Consider the following 27,534-nt stretch of genomic DNA (forward strand, 5'->3'; position numbering starts at 1 on the left):
AGCTCACCTCTGATGGATTAGTGTAGGTTTCCGTTATCACGATGGCTGCTTCTTTGAAAGGTGGATTACAAGTCATGTCCTAAAACACTGTGGACTGCCTTATGTCTGATTTCACTTGACCTCGGAATGAACCAAAAAAGCTGAACACTTGGTATTCCCTGGACTTGGTATGTATTGTAATTAATCTTTTGGAAGATCTTTTTCTGGTAAGGGAAGATTTGTTACTGTAACTGGCCCATTGTTGTCATGAGATCTATTTGTGCTTACAGTACAATGCCCTATGTCAGGGCTTATCTATAGAGCTTACAGACTTACCCCTCACAGTGCTGTGTTTTTAGAATTGGGTCAGAGTTTTCCTTTTGGTTGGAAGTCCCCTACATTATCTGCATGATCTCTCCTTAATTCAGATAATGGAAACTAATGTCCTCAGCTGGAGAGCTAAATTTTGGGATCTGAGACTGCAGGGTCTTTGGGTTTCCTAGGGGGCTGGAACTTGGTGACTTCTGATGGTTGTCTTGGATGGAGTCATGGTGTAGGATGTGGTGTAGCCTTCCGCAAGATGATGATACTGTCTGAGTATCTGTTTACCTTGCCACCTCCTCTTTCCCTCTCTAAGCCTTTGGGATTTTGCAGCTAGAGGGGATGGAAAGCATCCTGTCCCTCAAACCTCTTCACTGAGTGCGCATATGAGTGGGGGTGCGTGGCCTGTTAAAGCAGTTACATTTCTGGGCTCAGAATAGTAAGATTCGTAGTTTTCAAACTGAATCCCATCTTGGATGCTGCTGTAGGCGCATATAAGATACAGTCCAAAGGTACCCAAAACCCAGCGGAGAAATAGAAACACCAATGTAAATAGCTTTTCAGGAATATGCAAGGGACCAGTGGCAGAGAAAATAATCCAGTCTTTCTTTCATCTCTTTTGCAGTTCTTTATTAGCTCTCCTGACACTAGAATATTCTGTTACCCAGCTCCATCGTGTATACGTGCTACACTATGGGCATCGTTTTGGGGTTTTTAATACCCTCAGAGGCTTTCAAAACGGTGATGAGAGATTGCTACACAGCATCCTGAGTGCTTTCAGGGTCTTCGTGACCAGGCTGGGAAGAATCTAATAATTCTTCATGAAATCTCAGGCTGTTCAAATTCCCGGTGAGCAAACTGATGTTAAAAGAGCCATCGGATGGCAAGGGAGGGCAGAAATAGTGGTGTTCTGCACATAACAGAAGCCTTGGAGATAGCTATTAATTCTGTTTGACTGCTGAATGAATTCCCATCAGCCTTGTTGCATCTACATCAGTAAACTGCATCTATAGTCTCCTTGAAATTGAAATGGTTTCTTTTTGTATTTTATGGCAGTGGTGTGAATTTGCAGTTTTACATAAATGATGGGTGCCTTCAGTTTCAGTGTCTTGAAAACTTTTTATAATATCTAATGTCATCATCTTATTTTAATGAAAAAAGATGCTTTAACAGCTGCAGAAGGAACAGTCCCGGTATGTAGCAGTGCTCTTTGCTCATTGTGCTTATTTTGCAGTTTGTTTTTGTTTCAGCTGCCACCTCTTCGGTGACTCAGCAGTTTGAGAGCTGGGTTTAGTGGAGCAGGCACTTCTTTTCGTACCCTTTTGTTATGCAAGCAGAGCAGTAGTCCTCGTTTTGCAGCATCTTTGAAACAGGCCTAATATAACTTAGTCATGTGGTTCGTACAAAACAGACTTTGCCATCTCCTTGTCTTCCAGTGGGCTAGTCAGCGGGGCTCGACAGCACATGCCGCTCATCGCTGTGTGAGCACAGAGTAAGCGGTACGTGTGCTCAGAGCAGGGAGAGATGTGCATGCAACTGCTGTGATGAGCTGAAGTTTCTTTTTTTTTTTTTTCTCCTTCTCTTTTTCTTGTCTTTTTTCTTTTCTTTTCTTTGCATGATTCCAGGGAACACAGCCCCCTCATTTTTTTTCTAAAAGGAACAGCAGTAAGCTATAAGCTTATAGATGTACATTCTTCATTTTTGCTCTGTCTGAATTATCATTTTAAAATGCTTTGACTTAGGACAGCTGCTCTAGACGTTAGCTTCAGATTTACCAGGCTGGGGTGAAAGATCATTTCACTAATGTGTTAGCGGCTTCACTGAAACATCACAATCCAACTTTAACAAAACCTCCATTTCAGTGCTGGCTGGTGTATTCTGTATAAATGAGGGTTCGGGAATGTTGCGTGCATGTTACATACTTTAAATTTTGGGGGTGGAGTTTCTTTTCAGCGGGAACGCGGGTGAGGAAATTCCGTCCTTCTGTTTTGTCTCCAGCTTTGCTGCAACTATGACAACTTGTAGAATTTTATCCATGTATTTTTCTGCTCCCCAGCTTCACTGAGGCATACGGGTTTTAACATGCAGGAAGATTGTTGTCTGGTGGTGGAGCGTATTGGATTGCATATAGAATCAGAAATAGCTGACACCTTTTGATATACTGTGTCATCTTATAATGAAACCTTTTAAGAACACTTTCATTGAGTTTATGTCAGCCAGACACTGTGATACGACAGCCAGGGGCTGCCAAACCCATCTATGAAACAACCCTTTTTTTCTCAAGAGTTGCAGTGTAGATTCTTTTCACAGAGTCTCTTCCTCGCTCTCAAGATAAGAGGCTGCTCTTTAGCTGTGTTACCTTAGGAACCAGCCAGATAAACATCCAATAAAATCTTGTTTGCAGGAGTTTGTTTCTGAATATCAGTACAAAATCTCTAGCTTATTTTCAGTAAGGCCATTTCCCCCTCCCCTTTCTCCCAACGTTCACTATGCCAGACAATAGCATATTTTCTCAGAGAGAGAGACGGTTATGTCAGGCTTTTATTTTTTTTTCCTCCCCTCAGGAAATGCATTGCCTTCATTTTAGCCCTTAGGAGAAAGGATTTCTTCAACATACCTTCTTAGAGTTGAGATGCTATATGATAAGTTATGCGATAATTTCTAATATGTCATCATCTTGATAAACAAGGTGTGCAAAGCTTTATAGCAAGGGAACTTTGCTATCACAAGAATCTTTTCAAGAAAAAAAGAAAATCCAGCAGTTTGTTACTTACACACCACAACATTGGAACGGATTTTTCCTATTGAGTAAAATGTTCTGTTTTATTAATAAAATCAAGTGGTTCCTGAGATAGCCAAGTACAGTAAATAAAAAACCAACTGAAATTCTAGAATGCGCTTAATATTTAAAGCTATTAAAATTTTTTTTTTTTTTCTCTTCTCAACATGGTGAAACTATTGCTATTGAAAAATGTTTTTCCTTTTTCCCTCTGCTGGATCCTAGAGCATGATCTCTTGCTCGGTAACCAGGAGCTGGAAGTGACAGGCGAATTCAGGAGCTGTGCTGCAGTGCTTTTGCTACAGCTGAAATGTATTAAGGGAATTTGTCAAAAAGTGGGGGAGGGAACAGCCCAGTGCTCCATGTACCTGCAATTCTGGAGCGTTTTTCCACTAGAACTGTTGGAGTGGCTCAGAATTTGTAGAAAACCTACCAGTTTTTACATGCTTTTATATAAAACTGCCTGGTAAAGGACAGTGTAGCCTTACTAGTTGATAGATTACCCTTCTTGTTCATTGCCTCTAACTTGAGAAATAAACATCCCATGACATGTATCTGAACGTTTTATTTCATCTTCTGTTCCTTTGTTCCTTTGTTTGCTTACCTTTCCTCCCTTTTTTTTTTTTCTTTTTCTTTCCTCTCCAAGTCTCAGTGAGAAACCATCTGTTATTTATTCCAAGTATTCTTATGAATGACCATTTCTTTACTGGGTCAGGGGGTATCTTTTGTGTCTTCTCTGTTCTGAGTATTGTTTTGAAATCATTAATCCTGTGTCTCACATGCAGATGGTGTATGTTGTTCTAGAGCTGACCGAGTAAGTTGCATAGATTAATGTGATACATGTTTCAATGAAGTATTTAATAAATGGAAGATTTTATTATTCACTTGTCACTTGTTGAAAACCAAACACCACACCTCTGAGGTACGCACTAGAGAAGAGCACTTGGTAGAATATTCTTGAACTGTGATTAGTTTGCATTAGAGACATTTTAATACTCTTCTGGCAATATACTTGGAATATTGTCTTTTTTATTTTCTGTGCTTTTACAAGTTTCAGAAATGAGCCAGACACCAAACTTAATGTTGGAATAGATTTGAATTGAAAAAATTACAGCACCTGGAATTTTTGTTTTTCTTTAAATATCAGGATTGTCTTAACTGTAATAGTTTAATCTATGCAAGTAGATTCACTTTTGAAAAACTTTTGTCTTAGGTTCACCTTCTATATTACTGAGTTAAAATTAATTTACACCTATACATTATGTGCAGGATGAAGGAGAAATAATCTACTTTCTAGTAAACTTTAAAAACTTTACGGTACCATTGAGAAAATTTTTATCCTCACTGTTTAGAGGAAATAATACATATGCTGGTGTTCACTTTTTGTTTTTCTTCTGTGAATGAAGTCACTTTTAGCTGAAGGTTTTTGTTTTACCTGAGGAAAATTTTTCGATGATTAGGTAAAAATCGGAGGAAGAGGACATGTTAAAGTAAACCCCCAAATTATGTAGGTGCTGGTCTTCAAAGGTATGTAATTATTGGAAGATGTAAATAATTGTGCAGTGGAGGATTTGTAAGTAGTGAAGCAGACTAGATGTCCTCTTCCCTAAGTTAAGCATGAAATATGTTTCTAGTCAGTACAATCCAGCTTTTCATTCAGTTTACTACGATGATTCCTTCCTTTATTTGGTAAATCAGATAGTTTTTAAAAGCAGAGCATGTTTTGATAAACCCTTCTGGTTATGATTCCAGCACATGTAAGTTTCATTTTGATTAGTGACATTAACTATAGAATGCTGTTTTCATAGACTGTGAATTCCAGTTTTCATCCAAATACTGCCTGACACAGATCCAAAGGAAAAACTATTGTCTTGTTAAATAAGGAATTTGCCATTCACCATTTTATAATGTATAAATTAAAAAATCAATAATCAAAATTAACGTCTGCTTAACTGTGTAATTGCTAGGAGGCTATGAGATATATTGGCTAGGAAAATCAGTCTGTAAAAGTTGAGTGAGTTTGTTAACCATGGTATGCAAACCAACAACAGTGGTCCTTTCTTCTAGAGATTAAATATCCCAGTGCACAAGGAGGTTAAAATCAGCTATATAAGTTAGGTTTCCTGCTTTCTTTTATTCATTTACAACTATAACTGGCGTGATTGTTGATCCCTTATTTGCTTTCAGTCAATGCGCCTTGATTAGGTGTGCATTTACACCCCCACAAAAACCTTCTTGACTGGATTCCTAGATCTTTGTGGTACTTCGAAGATTTATGCTAAGAGGTTAATCTTGGAATAAGACAAACTGATAAATGCTGGATTGTGAAGTCTCTGCTTCTGAGTGGTGATTCCTGTGAGAAAGCTGTGTGCAAATTATTTTAATTCTGTTTCTGCTTAGGAAGTGCTTAAAGTCCAGCTCTTTACTCCAAAGATATGCTGACATTAAATGTTTGAACTATTGGTTGTTTTGTCCTTGCAGGGAAAGCAAGCCTTGAAGTGCTGAAACACATGAGTTCTTTCAAGTGTAAAATTAGGAACATCCTTTATGTTGGGGAGGACTTTCTCTGTTTTTCAATGACTAATACAAGTTTTAACTTTAGCTGTTATTTCTTCTCCTCTTGTGGCAGCTATGTGTTCAGCCATTAATTTAATACATATTTGAACAGTGTGTTCGTAAGGGCAATAACTGAGGCAGTAGCTACGCAGTTATGCGAATGAGATCTCAATCCAGAGCCAGCATCGTGATCCCAGTGTTGTAATAGCTGCAGCCTCTTTTGAAATCTTCCCAGTTGTACATGCCTTAGTACAGCACTGAGAAGATTTTTAAATAGATTCATCAAAACTTGTAAAGGCAAAGTGGCAGCTCAAATAATAGCCTGCTATATGCAGTTTCATTGTATCTGTCTTTATTAGATAAGGAATGTGGAATTTTTGTCTTTTTATTGGTTATGTCATATATCTCAGGTAATTTGTCTTAGCTTAGGATGTAGGGCATGTAGGAGAAATACTTTCAAGGAGGAAATGCAGAATCATATGATAGCCATGTCTGAAAAATCAGCTCGACATTATTATTGGTTTTGAATTTGAGGATCTAACTAGTTTTTTAGTTATAAAGATTCAAACACTTTGGTATGAAAAGAAATTTTATTCACTTTGTTAATTCTGCCTTAAATATATTTCCTCTTAGTCCTGGTCAAAGCCGCTCATCGATGGTCTCGTGGATGAATACGCCCTCTGCTAACCCAGCTGCCACAAATACTGCACCATCCACTTTCTTATTCCCTTACCCCGCTACCGGGAGTGACAGAGCAGTGGAAAGGTATGATGTACACTTCAGCTTTTGCTGGTTATTTATTTGCCTCCTTTTTTTCTATCTTTTTAAAAACAGCTAATTCCTGTCTTCTGCAGTTTTGAATGATTATCTCAAATCAAGAAGTGCAGCCTTAGTGATTTTGATGGAATAAAATAACTGTCTACTTTGTCTTACTTTCCCTTTGAACACCTTCCTTGTGGAAGGCACCCAGATTGAACCAGTGGCTTCCTGGTTAATACAAGCAGACTTTGATTTGAGTCGTCAATTCCTAAGTGTCTCTACTGCAGTGATTCTCTTACAGTGGCTTTTAAAATACAGATGCTTTTTTTTCCATAGCCACCCATGTCGAATTTAAGTTACTCAGCCTTCTTGCCTCTGGAAGACTTTCCCATGTCTTTACCTGTCTCTGTGGTTTCATTCTTCTCTTTCACTCTTTTGGCCTCCTTTCCTTCCATCCAGTTTCTGCTTCCTTCTGTGTTGTTATCTATCTTTTGAAGTATTTTCAGGTTTTCCTTTGAAGGTCTTCACCATCTTAGCTTTTTCCTTCAAGTTGTTGGGTATATTCATAAATTCTTTCTAACACTTGGTAACAAAATTCCATTTCTCATTACTGGTCACATTTTGCACCAGAACTGCATTGTCTGTTTGACTGCAAGTTTCTTGGGGGCAGGGAGAATCTTTCCCAATGTTTTATGTGTAGTTGTTGTTGCCTGGGCTCAACAAAAGATGATTTAATTGTGTGGGTGCTGTGTCTAAACAAAGCATCATTGGGCAGCAGCAAACTGTCAGTTCGCAAAGGCGTGATTAAATAAGACGTGCCAAAAATACTTATATATATTCCAAGATCTCTACTTGTGGTACTTGGAGAAACGAGTACTTTGGATGAATTCATACTGACGGCTTATTACTGAGCATCCTGAGAACACCTCTAAAAGACTGTCTGCAATGTTGGAAATCTTACTGCGTTTAGGACAAAACAGCATCTTCAGGAGTCTAGTAATGTTGTATTGTAAACAAATATAAAAAGCAAATTCTGTACAGTGATAGCGAAAAGCTGAATTGCAAGATTCCTGAAGAAATGTTTCAGAAGATATAATAATGATTAGTCTAGAAGTTAAGTATTGGATGCTTTGCCTACTATTGTTTTCATTGCTGATTAGCACTTGGCAAAAGTTTAACTGTAGTTGAAAGTTGAGTTTAACTATCATAAAAGTAAGCGTGCATAAAGTTAGGAGTATGATATTCAGAAGTGCCAACAGTAAGCTGTGAAGCTTCAGCTTTGGCATTTGTGTGTATGAATTACAAGCCTGTAATGATGCATGTGAGACTGTGTTTAAAGTTTTAGTCATCTCCAAATGAGAATGGAGAGAGAATGGTTGAGAGAGTGTCTTCATAATAGTAAAAAATGACTATAATTCATAACTTCATTTTTCAGCATTGCCCACCGAAAAGCAAGAGCAGTTTATCCGTGTGAAGCAGAACATAGCTCTGAATTATCATTTCAGATAGGAGCAATTTTTGAGGATGGTAAGTACTGCTTGAGTAAATATAAAGCAATGAAAACCAAATTGACAAAACTGCTAAAATGGCTTTGGATAAAAATACAAGCCTAACTGCTATTCTGCCGGTGTTGCTGGTGGCGCACAGTTGGTGACGTAGTAGGTTTCTGGTACACAGAAGCTACTTAACATACACTTAGCACTGTGAGGCAATGCCTTTGCTTTCTGGTGAGTAGACACTTTCAATTGGTCTAATTTTTCAGCAGGATTTGAATGTGTTGTGCTACCAAAAAAGGTTATTCAGCAATAGAGAAAAACATATTGGCCTATGCAACTGTATTTTTTTTAAAGGTGAGCTATTGTTGTAAAATAATGTATGGGCTTTCATTTAAAATAAAAACAAAAATCTATTTAATGATTTTCAAGCAAGCATAGCTCCAGGTAAATCAGGTGATCGCTGGAGAGAAAAGGGAGTATTTACTTTTTGGACCAAAGGGTGCCTTGGTGTGTCTATGTAGTTGTAGAAAAAGGAATATTCACTGAGGTGCAGAATGAAGGCCTGTGTTTAAAGATTTCTTTGGACCCAAATATAGTATTACATATGAACATCCAGAAGGTGATTCCTGTGCTCAGGACTGTGTGGCTCCTCAGTGAGCTTCCATGGCTCTACTCTTCAGCAATTGCACACAGACTTCAAACTGACAGGAGAGGTTTTAGTTTTTAAACCTTATGCCAATGACTACTGCAGTACAAACTCTGAAGATGCAGAAGATGATATTAGAGTGTAGTTTCTTCTATCACAAGGAAATTCCTATTATAATAAAGAGATGGAATGGCTCAACAGGGCCTGGACAAATTCAGCAATTATTGTTTCTTGAATGCAATTTAATAATAATTCTAAGCAGAAATTAATTCATAGCAGTGTAGCATGGTAAGGCCATTGTTTGTTACCATGATAAAAAAATACATTCATACTGAAAACCAGAGGACTCTTAAGTTTGGCCAAATCTTCATCCAAGTTTTGTGCAGGCTGGGGGATTTAAAACGAACTGAGAATTACCTCCCTGAGAACCTTCTGAGTACTGAGACAGCGTTTCAGTCTTTCAGTCTGTCTAGAGGCAGGGAGGTAGTAAGAGGCATACTGGCCTCTAAAGAATCTAGAAATTCTGCAGGGAAGCCTGTTTTCTTCTCATCCATTGTCAGCTTTGAGCTTGCTACCAGGTCAGAAATCTGATACATGCTTTCCAAGGGGAAAGTGGTATTTAATTCTGCATGACCAAAATGCACTTAGATGTGTACTGCCCAGTCATTCAAATACTACATGTGAGGATCTTTGGTTGGATGTCCAATAAAGGAGTATTCCAAATTCGCAGTTTACATCCAGCAGGAAAAAGAGAGAAGTACACAGTCTAAACAGCTGGAAAACATCAACCTGCAGGCATTAAAAACCTAACTAAATATGTCTTATATTTCCCCAAATGCACCCTGTTAACTCTCTTAGCACTGGATCAAAAGTGTCTGTGGGAAAGTTTTTCTCATAAATGAAAATCTTTTCATCCTGTCCTCCCCAACCCCAGTAGAAGGTTCCTAATTTGTTTAATGAGCTGAAACAAATGGGAAGCTCAGCAGAATCTTATTTTTTTAAACATGATTAACAACAACAACAACAAAAAAAACCCTGCACAGACATAGACGTCTCCTACCCCTTCTTATTTTAAAGCAGACAGAGCATAGGACATTCCTGCCCTCAGCCTCCTCCCAAACAAGTAAATAATAAACCTGGTCCAGACTTCAGTTCTGCTTTTTTTGCAGCATCAGGTGGTCTGGGGTTCCCACTAGGTTCTTCCCTACTAGCACCCACTTTACAAAATCATACTTGATGTTTCCTATTAGAGCTGCCTTGCAGGCAAATCATGTCTGAATCAAGTTAGGTGGGAAACCTTTGAAAGATGAATTAGTTAAATGATTGCTCTTTTTAAAGTCTCTAACACCAGTTATTTTAATTTTTTTTAAAACATGACTGATAGGGATCTTCAGCAGACATAAAACTGTGTACAGGAAAAAAAATCTACTGCATGGGGAAAAAGATCTGATGCACAGGAGAGAGGCATTTCTAATGCAGAACAGCAAGGGTTGCATACCTGTTGTGTTGGCATGGGATAAGAAAGTCTTTCAAGAAGCAGCTGCTTCTGCGTTGCGTTTGTGTGACAACAATGTTAAGATTCTTTTCTTGTGCAAAGAGATTGCTAGAAGCTACGGCAAAGCTACTGTGGTCCTGGTGCATTACAGCCTCAGCTGGGTTTTTCAGCTAGAGAGTTGGATTGTCCAAGAAGTAGTACAGAATTTGACTCTTTGGCAGTGTGGAGAAATGTTTCAGCTCTGACTCTTTTTCCGTATCATCATACAAATAAGGTTGGAAGCTTGGGAAAAGGTTACGTGGATTGCATTTTGAAAACCTAATTGCAGATTTCCAATGGGAAAGATCACATTTCCTTGAATAGATTTGGTTTTATTTATTCCACTGTATCCTGGTTATTTTATAGGCATTGTCCTTGCCCTGCAGGGTTTTCAGCCTAATGTAGGCTGGGTTTTGGCAGAAAAAAAGGAGGAGAGTGTGCAAGTAATAAGGCAGTAACTGGATGTATGTAATAACTTAATGGTCATTCCATAATGGTTCCCAATAGGTTATGTCATGGATGGCTCTGTCAGTATAGAAAGGTATTCTCATTAAAAGTGCAGACCAGCCTCCATATTTGAAACCTCTGAAATGCCTTCACATAAGCCTTTTGTTTTTGGGCTAGGCACCCCTGTGTCTATGCTGGGATCAGATTCCAGTGAATCAATTCAGGTTCTTTAGTTACTCAATTTAAATTCCCATATGCCCTAATAAAGCCCCCAAATGAAGAATTAAAGTAATAATACATCAATTCTGCAGCTCTAGCATTAACCTTAACTATCAAAGTGACAACGCATCAATCAAGTTGACATACAGCTAGTATCAACCGTTAAAGTAACTGTTAAATTAATGTCTACTAAAAAGCGCTGCTTCCATTAGTGAAGGTTTTATCTATCCCTCCTTCCTCCACGTTGCCCGTCTCACTTCTCTAAAACTGTCTCTTTCACCTCTCACTCTTTGTTTGTTTGAGTTTTTTCCTTTCTCTTCCCTCTCCTTTCTGCTTTGTTTCCTTCTCTTTTTCATTTCCCTTCCCTATTCTTCTGTTTCATCTCTCTTGGTCCATAGATGCTGATTGCAGCAGTTTTCTCTTACCTGTTACTATCCTTGATGAATCTTTCCACCTGCTCTAGCCTGAGACAGGATAATAGCATTCAGTGAAGTACAGTCTTGCACCTGTCATAGCTGCTAAATGTAATCTTGGTGCAAGAAGGTAAGAGTTTAACCTTTAATCCTGTCTCCATTTCCTGTTTCTAAATGGGGAAAAAAATATCCGTTTGTGTCTCAGGCTGACAAGGTCAGATTTACAAATATTTTAAATTAAGCTTTATATCACCTGATAGGAATCTGCATAGAATCTGAACATTTGCATATTCAGGTGTTTTCAGTATTGCATGTACATTGGGCTACCCCGAATCCCACATTCTTTCCATTAAAGTGTCATAGAATATAAGCACTAAGGTGCCATCTGTAAGTTGAAAAGGCAAAGTTTTCTATTTAATCGAATTGTGTAAGAAAATGAATAATGTAATCTGAACAATATCCACTGGATTTTATTTTTTTAAATCTTCAATTCAATTTACCTTAGGCTATGCCAATATTTTTATTTCCCAGTTGCTATGGGCTATAGTATTGACAGCACATAACAATATAATTCAAGTGGTTAGCGGCAAAGCTTGAAGAGTTTGCAGCTGGATAAGGGCACATATGGGAAGAAGCAGAGTATGATCTGAGATTGTGAGAGACATATGCTGGCTGTATATTTTTGTTGTTGTTGTTGTTGAAGCAGATATTCCCAATAATCATGGAAAGAATAATCAGACTGCCTGGCATTGAAACGTTGCCAACCTTGGAGCCAAGTGTTATTAAAATTCTGGTTCTTGAAAGAGGCTGTTTAGAAGTCAGTAAATGGGAATTTCACTAGGGAAAAGTGGTTTAGATAGGGTAAATGGTGTTTACACAACAAAATTCCTTGGCAGTATTGCTATCAGGAAGGCTTCCTGCAAACTTGTCAAGATAGCTCCCATCAAAGCTTTTACAATTTTTAAAATCAGGTTTTAGGGGAGAGAAATTATGGGGAAAACTGAGAAAGTGTTTTGTTACAGTAATTTTCCTGGGTAAAGGTGTGGCACCAATTGTCCATACCAAGCACAGTAGGAATGCAAAAAGCCGTGTTCACACAGCTGTTGTCATCCCTCTCTATCTTTCTTAGTGTAACAAAGCACCAGCCTTAGTTAATGTCCCTGGTTTTGACTCCAAGACACTCTCTTCCTTCTTATTCATGCTATGGATTCGGGACTGTCTGTCTTTATGGTACTGACAAATCAAGGATTTACATCAAAGAGAAGTAGTACTCCCAAAATACTGTATTACACTGTATGCAAATAATTCTTTTGTTGAGGTAAGAATGAGGATAAAACAGCTACTTTGTGCACCTTTTGCTTGTGGATTTCAAAGCACTTTGAAACATTCATGTGCATTAATTATCTCCATTTCACACCTGGAGAAACTTGAGTGTGCAGGCTGTGGACAGAGTTCTTTTCAGATACCTCCATGCCGTTTCCAGGTAGTTACCTCAAACTGCTGCTGAAAGGTACAATCACTTCGTCAATAAAAAGTACCAGATGAGGACTACCAAATTCCTACTGACTTTGCTAGAAGTTTTAAAGTCACTGAGGGTAGTTTGACCTTAACCAGTCTGACTTTGCTCTTGCCAACACTGTTGTGGAAGCAGTGGTCTCTGGAAGAGATATGTTAAAATGGAAGACATTTAAAGTGATGTTTTTACCTTGTAGTTGGTATGTGTGCACAGGACTGTCAGAGATGTTCAGCTGTCAGGTGAGATGGGAATCTGCTCAGGGGAAAGACCCCAAGTCTCAATGTCTACATGCAGGTCACCAAGTTATGGCGCAGGGAACTCAGCAACAACTCAGCTGACCAACCACTTGCCTCTGTTTTACAGTGAGCCAATTTATTCTTTGGGTTCTTTCTCTGTTAATTGTATTGACTAGATCTCCACCAGCTGTAGTTGGAGCTTAGACACTTCTCTACAGGGAAGTCTCAGTCTGCAAGCTGAATTCCGCCTTCACTAATTTGTCATGGTTTATCAGTGTGTTTGCTTTCATTCAGCCTGAGCCCTTGTAGGCACACTGTTTTATTTGTGGTCACACAGTAGATCTTTAGCAGAGTCAGGAAGAAGACCCCTTGACTCCTAGCCCTGTGTCTTGTCCACAAGATAATTCTGCTTCTCACAATATACTTAAGGGAAACAGCAAGTTTTTAAATTTCAAATTCCATGATAGCCCTAAGCATGCTAAATGTTTGTGTATTTTTGCAGTCAACTTTACCCATAGGGATTGTTTCAAAAACCCATAGGGATCTCTAAACACATTTTGTAGTTTTAATTTAATTTCTTGGGGAAGAATTGGCCAGCGTGATTGAGTTCTATGGAAGTGTATTCTGGTGTTGTAGTGGTTTTAGCAGTGACACTTCTGTTGCCCACAAAATGCAGTCCTCATTTGTGTAGCTCTCTGGGCTCATTACTTTGTTTGGTAAAGTAGTCCATTAGAAAGGGAGGCCCTCTTGTGCCAGGCACATGCATGTTAGATTGCCTCACCTGTTTCTTTCCTCCTGAAACAGCTAGTTTCCACAAAGGTGTGGGAAACCACTGTGGACCAGTGTCTGATTCAGTCCTGCTAAAGTTAGTGGCACCTAGGCAATGAACTAATACTAATACCATTGTGGAAATGAGTCTTGGTCTCATTCGTAGTCGAGACCCGTGAAACTTTCGAGCTGTCAAAGCAGAACATGGTCTGCTGATACCATTGTGTCTCTGGGAGGAGCTGCTTGTGAATTCTATGTATTGGCAGTCAGATAACCATAACATTGGCAATATTGAATCTAATTCCTATGGAGAACACAGAAGAGTAAGAAGAAATGCTGCAAATGCCCAGTTGACCTTATTGTGTTTCTTGATTAGATGAAATCAGAAAAGCTTTTACTTAGAGATCTCACTGCAAGTTGAAAGTCTGTTGATTTTGTTTGTCCATTTGAGTTGGCGTGATTGTTCTGTAGTGCTTGCCATCATAAGTGGTGGTCAGGCGTTCTCCTCTATACTTTGCCCCTGCTAGAGTGAGACTGCTGAAATGGCCTTGCAGCAGGTATTGAGGAAACTGCCGTCCTACTCTGGACTCTCAATTTTGCTGCTATTTGCACTGTCCAAAGAGGTGTCGGCTTTTGGTGGTGGTTTTTTGATGGGTCTTGTGGTGTAGTCTTGCTATACACTTGTTAAGCCTTGCTGAAAATACCTACTTTTTGGTTCTCTGTTCTGTATCTTTTACGGTGCAAGTATTTTCCCCTCCTGTTCTTAACAAACATAAGACTTAGTCCTATGGGATGCTTGGTCCAATAATGAGTTGTATTTTTAAGGCCAAATGTGTGGTTTCTGCAGCAAGGTATTTTTAAATGAGGCAGGCCTGAGAAAGTGCTAAGAACTATAATCGTTGACGGAGAAGAAATGACAGAAAGGGGACACTACGGTGCATCTTCTCTTGAGCAGGGTATTTTTTCAGAAATTACTGTGTCCTGGGTTTAAGAGCTGTGCATTACAGCAAAATGTCTTTCGTGCAGTAAAGTATTTTTTATTTTAAATGAGTGCTGTTGCACACTAAACTTTGGAAATGGATTAGGAAAGAAAACAGGATCATTGGAGCTTAAAGCAGCTTTACATTTGGACAGCTTCCCCATTAATATTATTTGCCTACAGAAGAAGCCAGTGATGTCTGTGGGCATCTTTATGCTTCTTGCGTAAGGTGATTTGAATGGGGGCAGAAGTCTTGGCCGACAAGACAGGCGCCACCGCTGCTGAGTATTAAGAATTACTTATTAATCCATTTTTTTATAAAAAGACTGATCTCTAGGAATGGTGATCTTACATGTAATTTTAGTGCTAATTCTTTCTTTGGTTTTCATAGAGTCTACAAGAAAATTCTGCTAACAAATAACGAGGCCCTGAGCTGTGTAACGTACATGTACGATATTTAATTTCCCAACCACAGAGCTCAGTTGTACCATCGATGTCTAATCTTCTGGGGTGAAAATGGTATTTGTCATCAATTGCTCGGCCATTGTGCATTATCTCAGAATGTGCTGCTGTGTGCAGAGTTCAGTATTAATGTTATCAAACTTGTTTAGAAAGTATTTCTTTTGAAATTTGCTGTTGTGTTGAGCCAAGTGATTCCGCATAGTTTGAGCATTTCCTCCCCTGGGTAAATTTTAGGTAAATTCAAATTTCGGTATGATCCCCTGAGATGAGGGCTGCCCTCATTTTGAACAGGCCTTTCATTTAGAGACCCTCACATGCCAGTAGCATCTATCATCTGTCTAACATAAACTGAGGTTGAGCTCCAGAGGACAAGTAGAAATTTCCTACTTCCAGGTTTTCTAGTTGTTTTTCTTCCTAATCTGTCGGTTTTTTGAGTTTGTTTCCTGTAATACACATGTGCTCTGTAGGCACGGCAGACTTCAGGGAGAGGTTTGGCTGCCCGCTAGAGCTGCTGGCGCATTAGCTGGAAAGGGTAGAATTACAGCCACTGTGGTGGAGTTTCTGGAGGGAGGTTTGTGGTGGTGTCAGCAATGCAGTTTCAAATGCATGTGTACTCTGTAATTGTGGAATAAAAATGACAAAGGGAGAGGAGGGCCTGCTAATTACTAATAGTAATGTAAGTTACTGTGTGTGCAGAGATCCTAAAAGGTAATTTTCTCTGTGTATTTTTACTTTGGAATCTGTCAAACATATTCATAATAAATATAAGCCCGGACTTTTGACCTGAATCTAAACTATCAGTATCATTTGAAAGTGGTTTTGTTTTCTGGATTTCTTGGAGGTATAGCTGATGTCTAAACCATGGTTTCTTCGCATAGCTCCTAGCTTCACTGCCTGACAATAATAGCACACAGGGAAGAGATGAGGGGAAAGTATGTTTTAAGTGCTCAAATTTAGAGCCTTAAAATGCTTTCGAAAGTGAGACTTAACATGTTGTGCTCTCTTAACTGTTATTTCCCTGATTTGTAGAAGGCTACAAATACCACATTCCCCGATGTGTTAATGTGTTTTAAATAAAGCACTGACATGGCTGGCAGCATGTTTTAGCATTTGTCTGATCTCTTTCCTAAATAATATCTGTCTCAGAAGCACTGTGAGGATAAATTAATATGGTAGAGAATTTTGTAGGTTGCTAAAAGTATGGGATTTTACAGTTCCGTAGGTAAGTAGCTACCTGTATCATATTCTCTTATAAGAAATTTGATAGGGGAATTTGAGGACTTCTTAATCTGTTTACCAAAGAAATACGGCTTATGCTTCTTTTTTAACTTCCTGTCAAATGTGGCCAGAATGCATACAGGAAGCCAGTTTTCATTATTTCTGTTGCTCACAGAATAACTTATGGGGCATTTAGAGTCTGAGGTGAAATTTGTCTTATTTTATATTCACGGATACTCTTGCATAACTTGAGATCAGCACTTAAGATGGCACTGAGGAACAAGGCATGTATTTTTCATGGCTTTCCTTCGTGTTTTGTGAATAGCATTATGTATTTGAATTTCAGAGAGATGATTTAACCAGAAGAATGATTCAGGGTTTGTCCATTGAAGAGATGATACGTGGAGTGAGATCTGGCTCATTTCTATGTCCCCTATAATCCTTTACATGCTTACTTTTCATGCAGAGTAAGGTCCTATGCCATTTTTTTCTGTGGCTCTGAGCTTCCAGATTCATCACCTCTGCTCAAGACAGGGTTTTCCTCTTGCTTTGCTACCAGCTACTGGAATTGTTTCCCACTGTTTGATATGAATTCTGACTTCTCCTCATATTTTCTGTTTTATAAACCCATCCTAAGTTTCCTTAATGAAGTCTCCTGCATCTAAAAGCTATTTCACCATGTATACTTTGCAGAAGATAGTTCAAGCACCTATATTATGCAAGTATTTAAGTTAATCATCCTCTTCATCTTTCCTAGCTAGATTCTTAAACTGGTCATTGCAAAAGACTGGATGTTTTTACGGATGCTTTGCCCTGGTGTCATGGAGCTGAAGCTAAAAGTACTAATTCAAGCATGAAAAGATGCAGTAATTTTTTTCCTTTTCTTTTGCAGTGCAATTTTCCAGAGAACCAGGATGGCTAGAAGGCACGCTAAATGGCAAGCGAGGACTTATTCCACAAAATTATGTTCAGTTTTTATAGCTTCGTGCATTGAACGCCAAGAAGGTGTACATGGTATCCATGGATTTTTGTTAAGAGTCACTGCTCTCTACTTTTGTGACTGCTTTTAATCAATGAAGAGCCTGACTATGGGTTGAAGACCCTAATCTGTATAAAGACATTAATTGTTGCCAAATACGAATTACAAAAAAAGATTCTTTAAGGGTTGGAATGGGTGGAGGGACAGGAAAGGGGGATGGAGGGATAGGTTAATTTTTTAATAGGGTGCTTTTTTCAGTTGTAAAGAGCAGTAGTGGTATGATTGTTTGCAAGATATAACTAGCATTTTAAGTCAAATATTTGGTTGATCTGTGAGTCAACTATCAGTTGAAGAAGATTTTTATAAACTTAGTATCCTGGAGATTGTGTATCAATAAGCAGTATTTTTAACAGAATATTATTTGGGTTTGGAAAATCCTGTCGGATTAAAAAAAGCTATAATGCTGACAGTTAAATTATGTTTCGAAGTGGAATAGACAGTATGGAACAGACACCAGTAAGTAAAATAATAGGTATCAAGACATGATATTTTTCAAATGTCTTCAAAGAACACATTCGTTTATGTTGTATGATTTCATTTATTTTATAAAGATAAGACACACGAACTTTTATTACCTGCCTCTATATATCATGGTTTCTTTGCTACTCAGAAATATCACTGTAAATGAAATAAAATGTTATTTGCTATTTGACCTAAGTCATTCCTATGTTGGAGAATATTTTGCTGTGGTTCTGTAAGTTATGACGTGAAATAATTATTGGCAGCTGTATGCAGTCAGCCTCAGGCAGGCTCCAAAATGCATGGGGAACTTTCCTCACTTAAAACAGGCAACTCTACAAGCTCAAGCCAAAAGGAAAAGAGACTCTCTGGCTATGATCCTTGTGCGTCCTGGAGGCATCTTTCATTTTATCTGTTTTCTGTCTGTCTAGCTCCTCCTTGAGCTTCCCTTTCTTCCTCCCCTGTAATTTTCAGTTGTAAGGTCTTAATGATACTTCATAGCATCAGAATCCTCAAGTAGCTGCCTCATAATTTGTACAACTATGTGCGCAGTAAGAAAGAGAGCTATCTGTGGTCATAGAAAAAGCTTACAGGAATCTTGTGGTGTGGTGTATAAATCTGCCTTGTGCTTAAAAAAAAAAAAGTTACATGCAGTTTATCATTGATCTTTGTATTTTCCTCTCAAGTAGGACCCTCTGGGAGGTAGTGGACAGGCTGCAGGAAGATGTGATGGGATGGCATGCTAATGCAGGCTCGCGTCTTTGTTCAACTGGACTCTGTGGATTTTGAGTCATTTACTGCAGATATACTTAGCTTGCAAGTTTTTCTAACTAATGTGATTAGTAAACCAGTTAATGGTTAATGCTGCCTTAAGGTTGGGATGGCTTCCCCCACCCCATAAGATTTAGCTCCATACCATTATTTTGTTCCTTTGCCCAGACTGCATAGACCACTGGAGTATGCGCAAATCACTTCCAGATGGCGCAGTGGTGGGCCAAGTCCGTACAGCTCTCCAGCGCTAAACCTCATAGCTTGGAGGAGTTTCATTTGGTGTATTCTCGTGGTATTTGAGCAGTGACTCTCTGCCATACAGCTTTTAGGCAATTCTTGTCTTGGCATAGTGGCTAAGTGCCCCAAGCGCGGGAGATGACTTTTGGATGTCTGAGAAGGAGAGCAAATTCTTTGATTTGCTCCTCAACTCAGTATTAAGGAAATAGTTGTACACAGAGCAACAGATTGCAGGTTTCCTTACTCAGCGTTGTTCACATGGCAAAGCACTGTCCTGGCTGGTTAGCGTGTCGCCTGGGCCCACAGCTCGTATCAACTCAGTTGTGGCCTTAAAGAGTCATTCTGGAGGCAGGATGTTGTTCGTGTGGCCAGACTCAGTTTTCATGGCTACCTGTTGGTACAAAATGTTGAAAGAAGAGGGAGCCTGTAAATCTTTGGTGTTAGCCTGGTAGGTGTGGCAGCTAGGTATGCTGGCTGGTCAGCTAGCAAAGCTGGGATAACCTAAAGCTTACAAGCTTTGTAAGCCACTTCCATTTGTTTTGTTGTTGTTTTAACTGTGCAGTACGTGTTTGATCTTGTTCTGGCTGCTGTCTTCCAAAAGTCTCAATGTATGGCTCAGCTCTAGGTCTGTGGTTTGGTTTGTTTGGTTTTGGTTTTTGTGTGGGGCCCCCCCCTTTTTTTCTTTTAACTGAAGTGGTTTAGAAAGGCAGATATATAGAGGCAGACTTAAAAAAGACTCAGTGTCCTTTCCATCCAATCCTTTGACCCGTTTTGCCATTAGGTGAGCTGTTTTGAGACTCCTGTAACTTCCGGAGACACACAGAACCCAAACAACCCTTTTCTGCTGAGAAGTGGTACACTGAGCAGAGGTAATGCTAAGCCAAACTTTCTGACATCCTAGACATTGTCTAAAGGCAGTGGTGTGAGCTGAGCCAGATCAGATCTGGCCTTCAGGCTACCCACACTGCCTCTTAGGAATTCAGTTGTGGTAATTGCTACCCACCATAGGGGTTTCCACATCAGCCCTGTCATACCACCGCCAGCTACAGACTTGTACAGACGCATAGCCATGGCACATCTCAGTCATCAGCCTCACTGCTGAATGGCGCTGTAAACGATGCCCTCATCCCAACTGCTTGGAAGCAGAGATTAAAGGATGCTAAAAATTAAAAATGATAAAAGGAAAGTCGGGCCCCTTTCCTATCCTTTGAGATTGTTTTCCTTCCCGAAGCTGGGCCTTAGCATGTGCCTCTTGTCTGGCTTTTCCGTGGCTTAGTAGCTTTGGGAAGAGCAGTGTAACGTGCTCTTAACTTGAGGCAGGAAGGAGGATGGGGCTTCGGTTGTGGAGAAAGCCTGTCAAAGGGCTCCCCTCTTTCGGCCTGGCAGCAGGAGTGTTTGGTCTCTGTGGGTCTGGCCTGACTCCATCCTCTCACAGGGAACTGCTCTCATATCACAGCTGTGTGTACAGGTTCAGCTTACTCCTCAGGTCGGGGTCCCGCTCCCTTGCTATGTGCTAGTTACTGTGTGTAGGGGCACGTACTTGTCAGTTTTTCAAAAGCTGAGACTCCTGGTAGTAAATGCATGACACAGGCTGAAAATCAGAAAAAAACCCAAAACAAACCACCAACCCCCTCCCCCCCCCAAAAAAACCCCACCAAACAAAACACCAAAAACCAAAACTACCCACCATTTTGTGCTTTTTATGCAAAAGGACATTTGCTTTGCCATCACTGTGGGGCCAGAGATTGACTCCCTCAGCCTGGATATTAAGGTCAAATACGTGTTTGCTGAGTAATTAATGGAAAAGCTGAGACTCCTGACTAGCCAGGATCAGTAGGAATTTACAGTCTGTGTTAGTCACTGGACAGTGTGCAGCTCTGCTCCTTGGCCAGGCAGCATTTTCACTCTGCTGGGCGAAAAACCCCGTGGTTTTCAGGCTGTTTATGTTGTTACTTGTCCCAGCTGATCTTTGTGGCAGGTTTCATCAGAAGTGAAAGAAAAAAAGAAAATCTTATTGGCTGATTTATCTGCCCTGTAATGAAAATAAGCGTTCCTGCTACATTGCTTGCAGCTTTTGTTAGCTGAGCCTCTGTAAATGTATCACAGAAAAGACGCAGGGAGAAACCTGCCCTTCTCACTGCTCTGTTCCTTGTTCTCTTAACTCATTTCACAGTTCTTACCTGGTTTGCAATTTAAAGAGGAAAGTTGCTGACAGAAGGCTTATGTAGGCTGTAAATGCACCAGTGCTAAACACAGTTTAATCAGAAGTCTTCACTGGAGTTTCACCTTTTAAGCTGAATGGGCCTTGGACATCATATTCTAGAGCAGAGTTCAACAGCGTGCCCTCACCTGTGCTTGCAGTAACCACAGGTAAGCGCCAAATAAACTTCATCCTATTGACATCTATGATTACGGTGTTCTTTCAAAAACCTTACGGCATGGCATAATCTTTGAAATGAAAGGGCATTTTTCACTCCTTTCTATCTTAGTAATATTGTACTCATCATAAACCCCCGGTCTCTGTAGGTACCTGAAAGAAAGCAGTGTCCCAGCTTGAGGTCAGATCACAAGTTCCATTACGTTTTTAAGTAGCGATAGTGTTTTCTTATTTCTAGAACAGCATATGACAGCTACATCTGCTTGTAAACATATGGGAGATTTTTCTTAACACTGCTGATCCTCTACTACTCTTCTGACAATTCAGCAAACAGAAGGCAGGTGCAGGGAGTTTTGGCAATAAATTTTGTGTAACTTATTAAAAGACCAAAACGCAGTTAGATGGTGGTCTCGCACCACAGACCTAGCCTCGTGCTGAACCTAGCGGTGAATTTTTGAGCTTAATAGTGCACAGAACAAATCAGGATAGCAAGAGTTTATATTTCCCCTTCTACCTATCTCACTATTAATATAACTGGAAAAGACCTGACCGCCCTGAGAAGGCAGTTTGATCTAGCCACTGGGGAAACCTTGTGTGTGTAAAATAGTGAATCCCTATTTCCATGAGAGAAGCTCTAACTTTGGCCAGTGGGTACAGCACCTCTAGGTTAACTGAACCTGGAAGCCAGACTTGTCTGGCTGTTGGCGGTTGCTGGGTTTGTTTCTGGGAGCGGGACGAGGCTTGTGCGTGTAACAGTGTCAGCACGTCATTTGGCAAGCACCGTTATCCAGGTTAAGTGGAGCAAATTCCTCACGGCTGGGCATTCCGTGTTCTACAGCGCGGGTAGCTGCTCTCGGGCTGAAGCCATCGTATGTGCTGCATCATCCAAACTAATAGAGCTTGGTGAAACCAAGTTTCTAGGTGTATAAAGAAAGAAGCCATATTACATTGTTAGTTACTTTATGTTACTTAATATCGTTTCTAGATGAGTGGAAGCTTGTCTCTAAGGTTATCACTGCACCAGCACCTATCTGACATTAAAATGCAAGAAATACTTGCAATCAAACCAGTTTAATTCATGTATATTTGTACAATTTGTATAAAAAAAAAGAGAAAAAAATAGGTACTTGCAGACATTAACATAAAGACCAAACAATATTTTCTATTTATTTAAAAAGCTTTAAACATACAGAAGCAAACCCCTAATTATAAATGCATCATTATGCATAGATTTTACTGTTTACACCATACTGCTGGCTGCTTTTATTTTTCATCCAGGAATCTATTTAAACTCCAAGAATTCTTAAACATTCCTCTGAGCTTCCTGGCCTCAGAACTGCTGTCTATCTTATCAAGTCATTGACCTCCAGCTGAAAACATTGCTCTAAAAAAAGAAAAAGTCAAATCTTTAATAAACAATTAAAAGTGCATTAACTGTAGAATTGTTTAATTTCATAAATGTTTAAACAAGTCAGTGAAAAACACCACCCTGTGAATTAGCTTTTTGCATTATTGATTGTAAAGTATCTTTTTAATAAGATTTTGATATTGCAAACTTTAGTCTCGTCTATTTTATGTCGCGCAACTGAACAGCTGCACGATGTGTAGTATTCCTGAAATACCCACTGCAGTACATTAACACTATTTTACATTTTTAACTGTGTATACAATGCTCTTGCTGTATATCCCCGTTCCTTCTTACAACAAAATAATTTAGCTCAATGAACAGAAGCCCACTTCTAAAAGGTGTTTTAGTTTGTCTTGTATTTTGCAGGAGACAAATGCCTATTTCATTCTAAACAAATTCAAAAGAACGTAACTTCCCGGTAGCTAAAAACTAGAGGTTGGTTTTTTTGTGTGTGTTGTGGTTTTTTTTTTTTTTTCTTTTCTGTACACATGTTTAGATAAAAAAAGTGATGGCTATTCTGCTTAAGTGTCTTGGATAAGAGAATACTGCCTCTTACAACATCTATATCCAATTGTATCTATTACTTCAATGCTCTCTAGCAAAAAATCATCATCAATGAATGGTTTCATAAACAACAGGTGATTAAAGTAAAGGATTTATTATAATCTGCTTACAGTTGTTTGCAAAGACAGACATACGTTTTTGCATAAAGATATAAATTGCTTTTTAAAACTAATTTAGTGTGTTTAATTATATGAAGTTTCTGTGAATTATGAATTGTACCAAACCAAGATTAAAAGTAATAAGGTACAAAAATAGGAGCAAACAGACAACAATTTGGACTGGGACAGGCATTTAACAGTGAAGTGTGGAATATGGCTTTGCTATTTTAATCAAGCAAAGTTACTCTGAGACAGAAAAGGAGGCAGTAACTTTGTTAATATAAAAAGCTGCTGCAGACTGTATTCACCCAGAACCTGGCTTTGAAATTTTCTCTTTTAGACTTCAAAAAAAAAAAAAAAAAGTGAATGAAAAGATGGATGTATGACTGCATCTTTACTGTAAACAACCAGTCTGCATGCTGTGTATCTCATGTTGGAAGTTTGGCTTTCATATTGCTGTGCAGGTCAGTATTTAAAGATCTGCCTATGAATTAGACTTCCAAAATGCAAATAATATATGTATGTATATATTTATATATAAAAAACCTCTCTGAATACAGTCTTTACAGGTTACCCATTGCATAAGGCAGGTGTCATTTAAAAAGACAAGTAGCACTGACTGTCTTCAGTGCACCAAAGCACACCTCAAAATTTGGACTCAGAAAGGGTGTAGAATTCTCAATTCGACCACCGTTTAAAAGAAATGCTACATTCTGACGGGCCAAGGGACACACTAGAGCTCAAACATACCAGTGGCACCCAGAGAGAACACTATAGATTAGGACTTCGAAAAACTATTCTATTTAAACACGAGCGTATGGTAGCAACAGCTGAGCCTCAGAAAAGTTCACCTGTCCTCTATTCTACTCCAAAATTTTGTATTTGCTTACAAATTGCAAAATAGTGAAAATCACCTCAAAAATTTTTCTTCTTTGCAGTCGTATTCTAGAGAAAACATTTTTGAGACAAAATCAGACCAACTGAGCTGAACTTGTAGTGTGAATGTTTGTCTTATCAGATGTATTCTGATTATTACAAAAATGCTTACAAAATTACGTACGGTTTTAGTTTGTCACTAAAAATTCTACTCAGCTAATCTGCCTGTATCGGTACCTTGCCGTCCCTCTCACCAGTACAAATCTGTTCAATATACTTACTGTAATGATCTGCATGTTCCCTTCATCATAACCAGAAATCACTCTCCCCCATCTGAAACAATAATCTAACCTTTTAAGATGGTCTCTGTATCCACTATTCAAAGGAAAAAAACAAACGAACTGGGAAACCTTAATAAAAAACAAGAAAAATCACTCAACAGCTTACGCACCCCCGTTCCCCGGAGAGAGACAGGGAATAGAGGGCAAGAACTCACTATACCATTAAGCTGGCAAAAGCTTTGGAGAGACCGTAATTTGTCTTGTTAAATGAAACCTTCGTAAAGTGGCAAACGCAACATAGTGTAGTTTCCGACAGAAATATGAAGCAGGACTCCTAAGATGTGCTCAAGTCACGTACGCTTGCAAGCGAGACAAAAGGGAGAACAATAGAGAGGAAAATAGAAAGGCTTAAATACAACTGAAAAGGTTAAGTGTGGTTATTTACAACAGATACTGTAGGATGGTAAATTAGATATGATGCTAAAAAAGGCACAGCTTTCCCTTTCTTAAATACACTGTAAACGGTTCATTATGCATGCAGAACATTTCACTTTACAAAAAAATTACCTTGTTTGTTTAGACAAAGATAGTACTTAAATAGTCTCCAGCAAAATAGAGTTCTTTCAAAAATACTTTCCCATTCATCCTATTAACCATTAAAGATTTTTTTGTCTCATTTACAAAAGTTCCTTACACCTTATTTCAGGTCCTTCACAATTTATACATACAGCAATGTACAGTACAGCAAAAGACTGCAAAAAATTATTTGTAAAGCCAGCACAATAGATACTATAAATTGATACCAGGGCATTTGTTCTCACATCTTATCCTCTTTAATTAAATAGTAAATGGACACTTAACACAGTGTATATCATCTATGATGGGATAACATGGGATAACAAATGCCACAGGTGGGGATAACAGAGTATTCCACACCAAATGTTCTGTTATTACTTTACACGTTAGGGTTTTTGGGGGTGTGTGTGTGTGTGTGTATATGTGTGTGTATATATAGGTTTCATTTTTGTTTTTTTTGTTTTTTTTACAAGAAAAGAATATTAATGCCCCATATTGACTTTACGTTTTATGTGCAAACCAAGGGTAAGCTTTAAAAAGTTCTCATCAGTTTTCGAACCCTTTTAAAACAAGCAAACAATACCAGAAACTACATGGCATATTTAAAACTCCATCTGTTAAAATATCAAAATCAAAGAGTTATTGACTAGATATGGCTTTTCATCCAGAGGAACAGGAACATTTTCTAAGTGTTTTAGGGTTATGGGGTAATCTGCAAACATCTAGGTCTTGCCAAATCCAAGTCAACTGCCTTCCATTCCCCAAACCCTTCGTATGATTTTAGACTATTCGAGAGACTGCTGAACAAGTGTAAATAGCATGTTTAAAATACGGTTTCTTGGGTCCTTCATGGGTGTGGAATAACACAGGGAAACTTAAGGCAAAGTTCTTCCATTTAAGACATTTTCTATCACTTCCTGTGAAAGTACAGGGGCTTGGCATTCCCGGATTCCACCTTTGGTAGCTGGTCACTGATGATTTCCACCAGCATGGCTGGAAACTCTACTTTCAGTGCCTGAGACTCTCGGAAGGTGTAGAAACAGAATTCCAACAAGTCACTAACAAGCTGAAATACAGAAAGAAATGCTTTTTAGGAAAAACACAGAGAAGTTCACATGCAAACAGCAGCTTGCTGATAATGATTATTACCAAGAAATGGCATCTAAACTCTGCCTCGGCAGTCTGTTGGCTGGGGTTAAAAAGCAAACAAAACAACTCAAATCCCAAAGTGCTACTTTACGTGTTAAAAAAATCAGCTAACTAGGAGAAACCAAGACGCCACAGATTTGATCTTGGAGCGTAACTACACTTTTCATTTCACTAACGGGCAACTGGCCACCATGAAAACTAGAGGCACTCAATACGCATGAAAATAAAGCCTTCTGCCCAGAGGGAAAAGATCAGCCGTAAACTATTGTGTCTCTAAATTTCAGCTGGATACATGTTCGTTAACCAAATAATCTGATTTAACTCCAGCGCAGGCTCCAGAGGCCACAACCTACAACTGCCAGAGCAGCCGATGTTTTTAGCTCGGTAGCATGAATGCGTAGCATTTCAGGCTTTATAGCATCGCAGCCCATATGAAATTGTTCATCTGGTAAAGCATGTCTATTTATATATAAATAAATCTTCTAATACACACCCCCCCCCAAGCTTTTTTCCTGCTTACTACTCATTAAACTACAGAGGCAATATTTAGAGGAATATTTCTTTTTGGAAAAACCCCCTCAGTTCTCTATTTTTGTACTGGTGGCTAACAGCACACTTTTGCTTTCTCTCGGTAGATTAACCATAATGCTGAGAATTTTGAAGACAAAAATTTCTAATTAGCTCTTCAGCGACAGAGCAGGAAGCTTTGTTCTGTCACAGCGCAAGTACCAAGTTATCCGTTAGCACGGGACCGCCTCCACCAGCAGGACAAAACCGCATCTTACACTGCGCCACGGCACTCCCTTGGCTTCCTCTGGCTGGCAAAGGTTTTCACAGGTGAAACCGTATCACAGTTCTCCCAAATGGCAACGGGACAGCCATTTTAGAATCCTAATAAAGGTGGTCTCCAGCTGTAAGAGGAACGTGAGCTGAAGTACTAAATCGCATACAGGTACCGTGAGCTTTCGGTGTGTGGGGGAAAAAAAAAAAATACCCTGTGCCTTCAAAGCACCGATAAACGTAGTCTGATTTCTTCTACCTTGTCTCAAGTTGCGTTGGTCTCACTTGCCAGTTACAGACCTTTGTTTTTGTCTACATGTTATGGGAAACTTAATCCCACTACAAAAACGAACATTAATTTTGGCTTTTGAGCATTTTCATTTGTTTTGTCTCTTGTTTTGCGCTATTTTCTCCACACAAAATTGCAAACTGCAGCTTGTCTTTGCTATAAAACAACATGCCACTGGAGCAAGAGAACTGTGAAGACAAGACGACCTCTTCCAGCATTACCGCTCGGGGAATTCCTTCTATTTTAATGATAAAAACACGGCAAAGCAATCTCATGGCTCAACCTACATGCAGGCAGGCTTT

At 39.2% G+C, this 27,534-nt stretch overlaps 2 protein-coding genes across 8 annotated transcripts in view; one reads left to right on the forward strand and one right to left on the reverse strand.

Moving 5' to 3' along the window:
• The window catches only part of ARHGAP10 (Rho GTPase activating protein 10), a 156,390-nt gene extending 138,366 nt beyond the window's left edge, over positions 1-18,024 (forward strand). For both annotated transcript variants that reach the window (XM_064450310.1, XM_064450311.1), the window contains 3 exons: positions 6,269-6,400; positions 7,830-7,921; positions 17,221-18,024. In XM_064450310.1, the coding sequence (XP_064306380.1) occupies positions 6,269-6,400; positions 7,830-7,921; positions 17,221-17,309 (313 nt within the window). In that variant the 3' untranslated portion in view covers positions 17,310-18,024. The remainder of the gene's footprint in view (positions 1-6,268; positions 6,401-7,829; positions 7,922-17,220) is intronic.
• Positions 18,025-22,353: 4,329 nt separating this feature from the next.
• NR3C2 (nuclear receptor subfamily 3 group C member 2) overlaps positions 22,354-27,534 on the reverse strand; it is a 215,816-nt gene continuing 210,635 nt past the window's right edge. For 5 of the 6 annotated variants that reach the window (XM_064450307.1, XM_064450306.1, XM_064450304.1 and 2 more), the window contains one exon: positions 22,354-26,080. In XM_064450307.1, coding sequence (XP_064306377.1) covers positions 25,925-26,080 — 156 coding nt within the window. In that variant the 3' untranslated portion in view covers positions 22,354-25,924. The remainder of the gene's footprint in view (positions 26,081-27,534) is intronic. The other variant, XM_064450308.1, reaches the window with a different exon arrangement.

The sequence above is a fragment of the Phalacrocorax carbo genome, chromosome 4 (assembly GCF_963921805.1).
Source record: "Phalacrocorax carbo chromosome 4, bPhaCar2.1, whole genome shotgun sequence".
Lineage (NCBI taxonomy): Eukaryota > Metazoa > Chordata > Aves > Suliformes > Phalacrocoracidae > Phalacrocorax > Phalacrocorax carbo.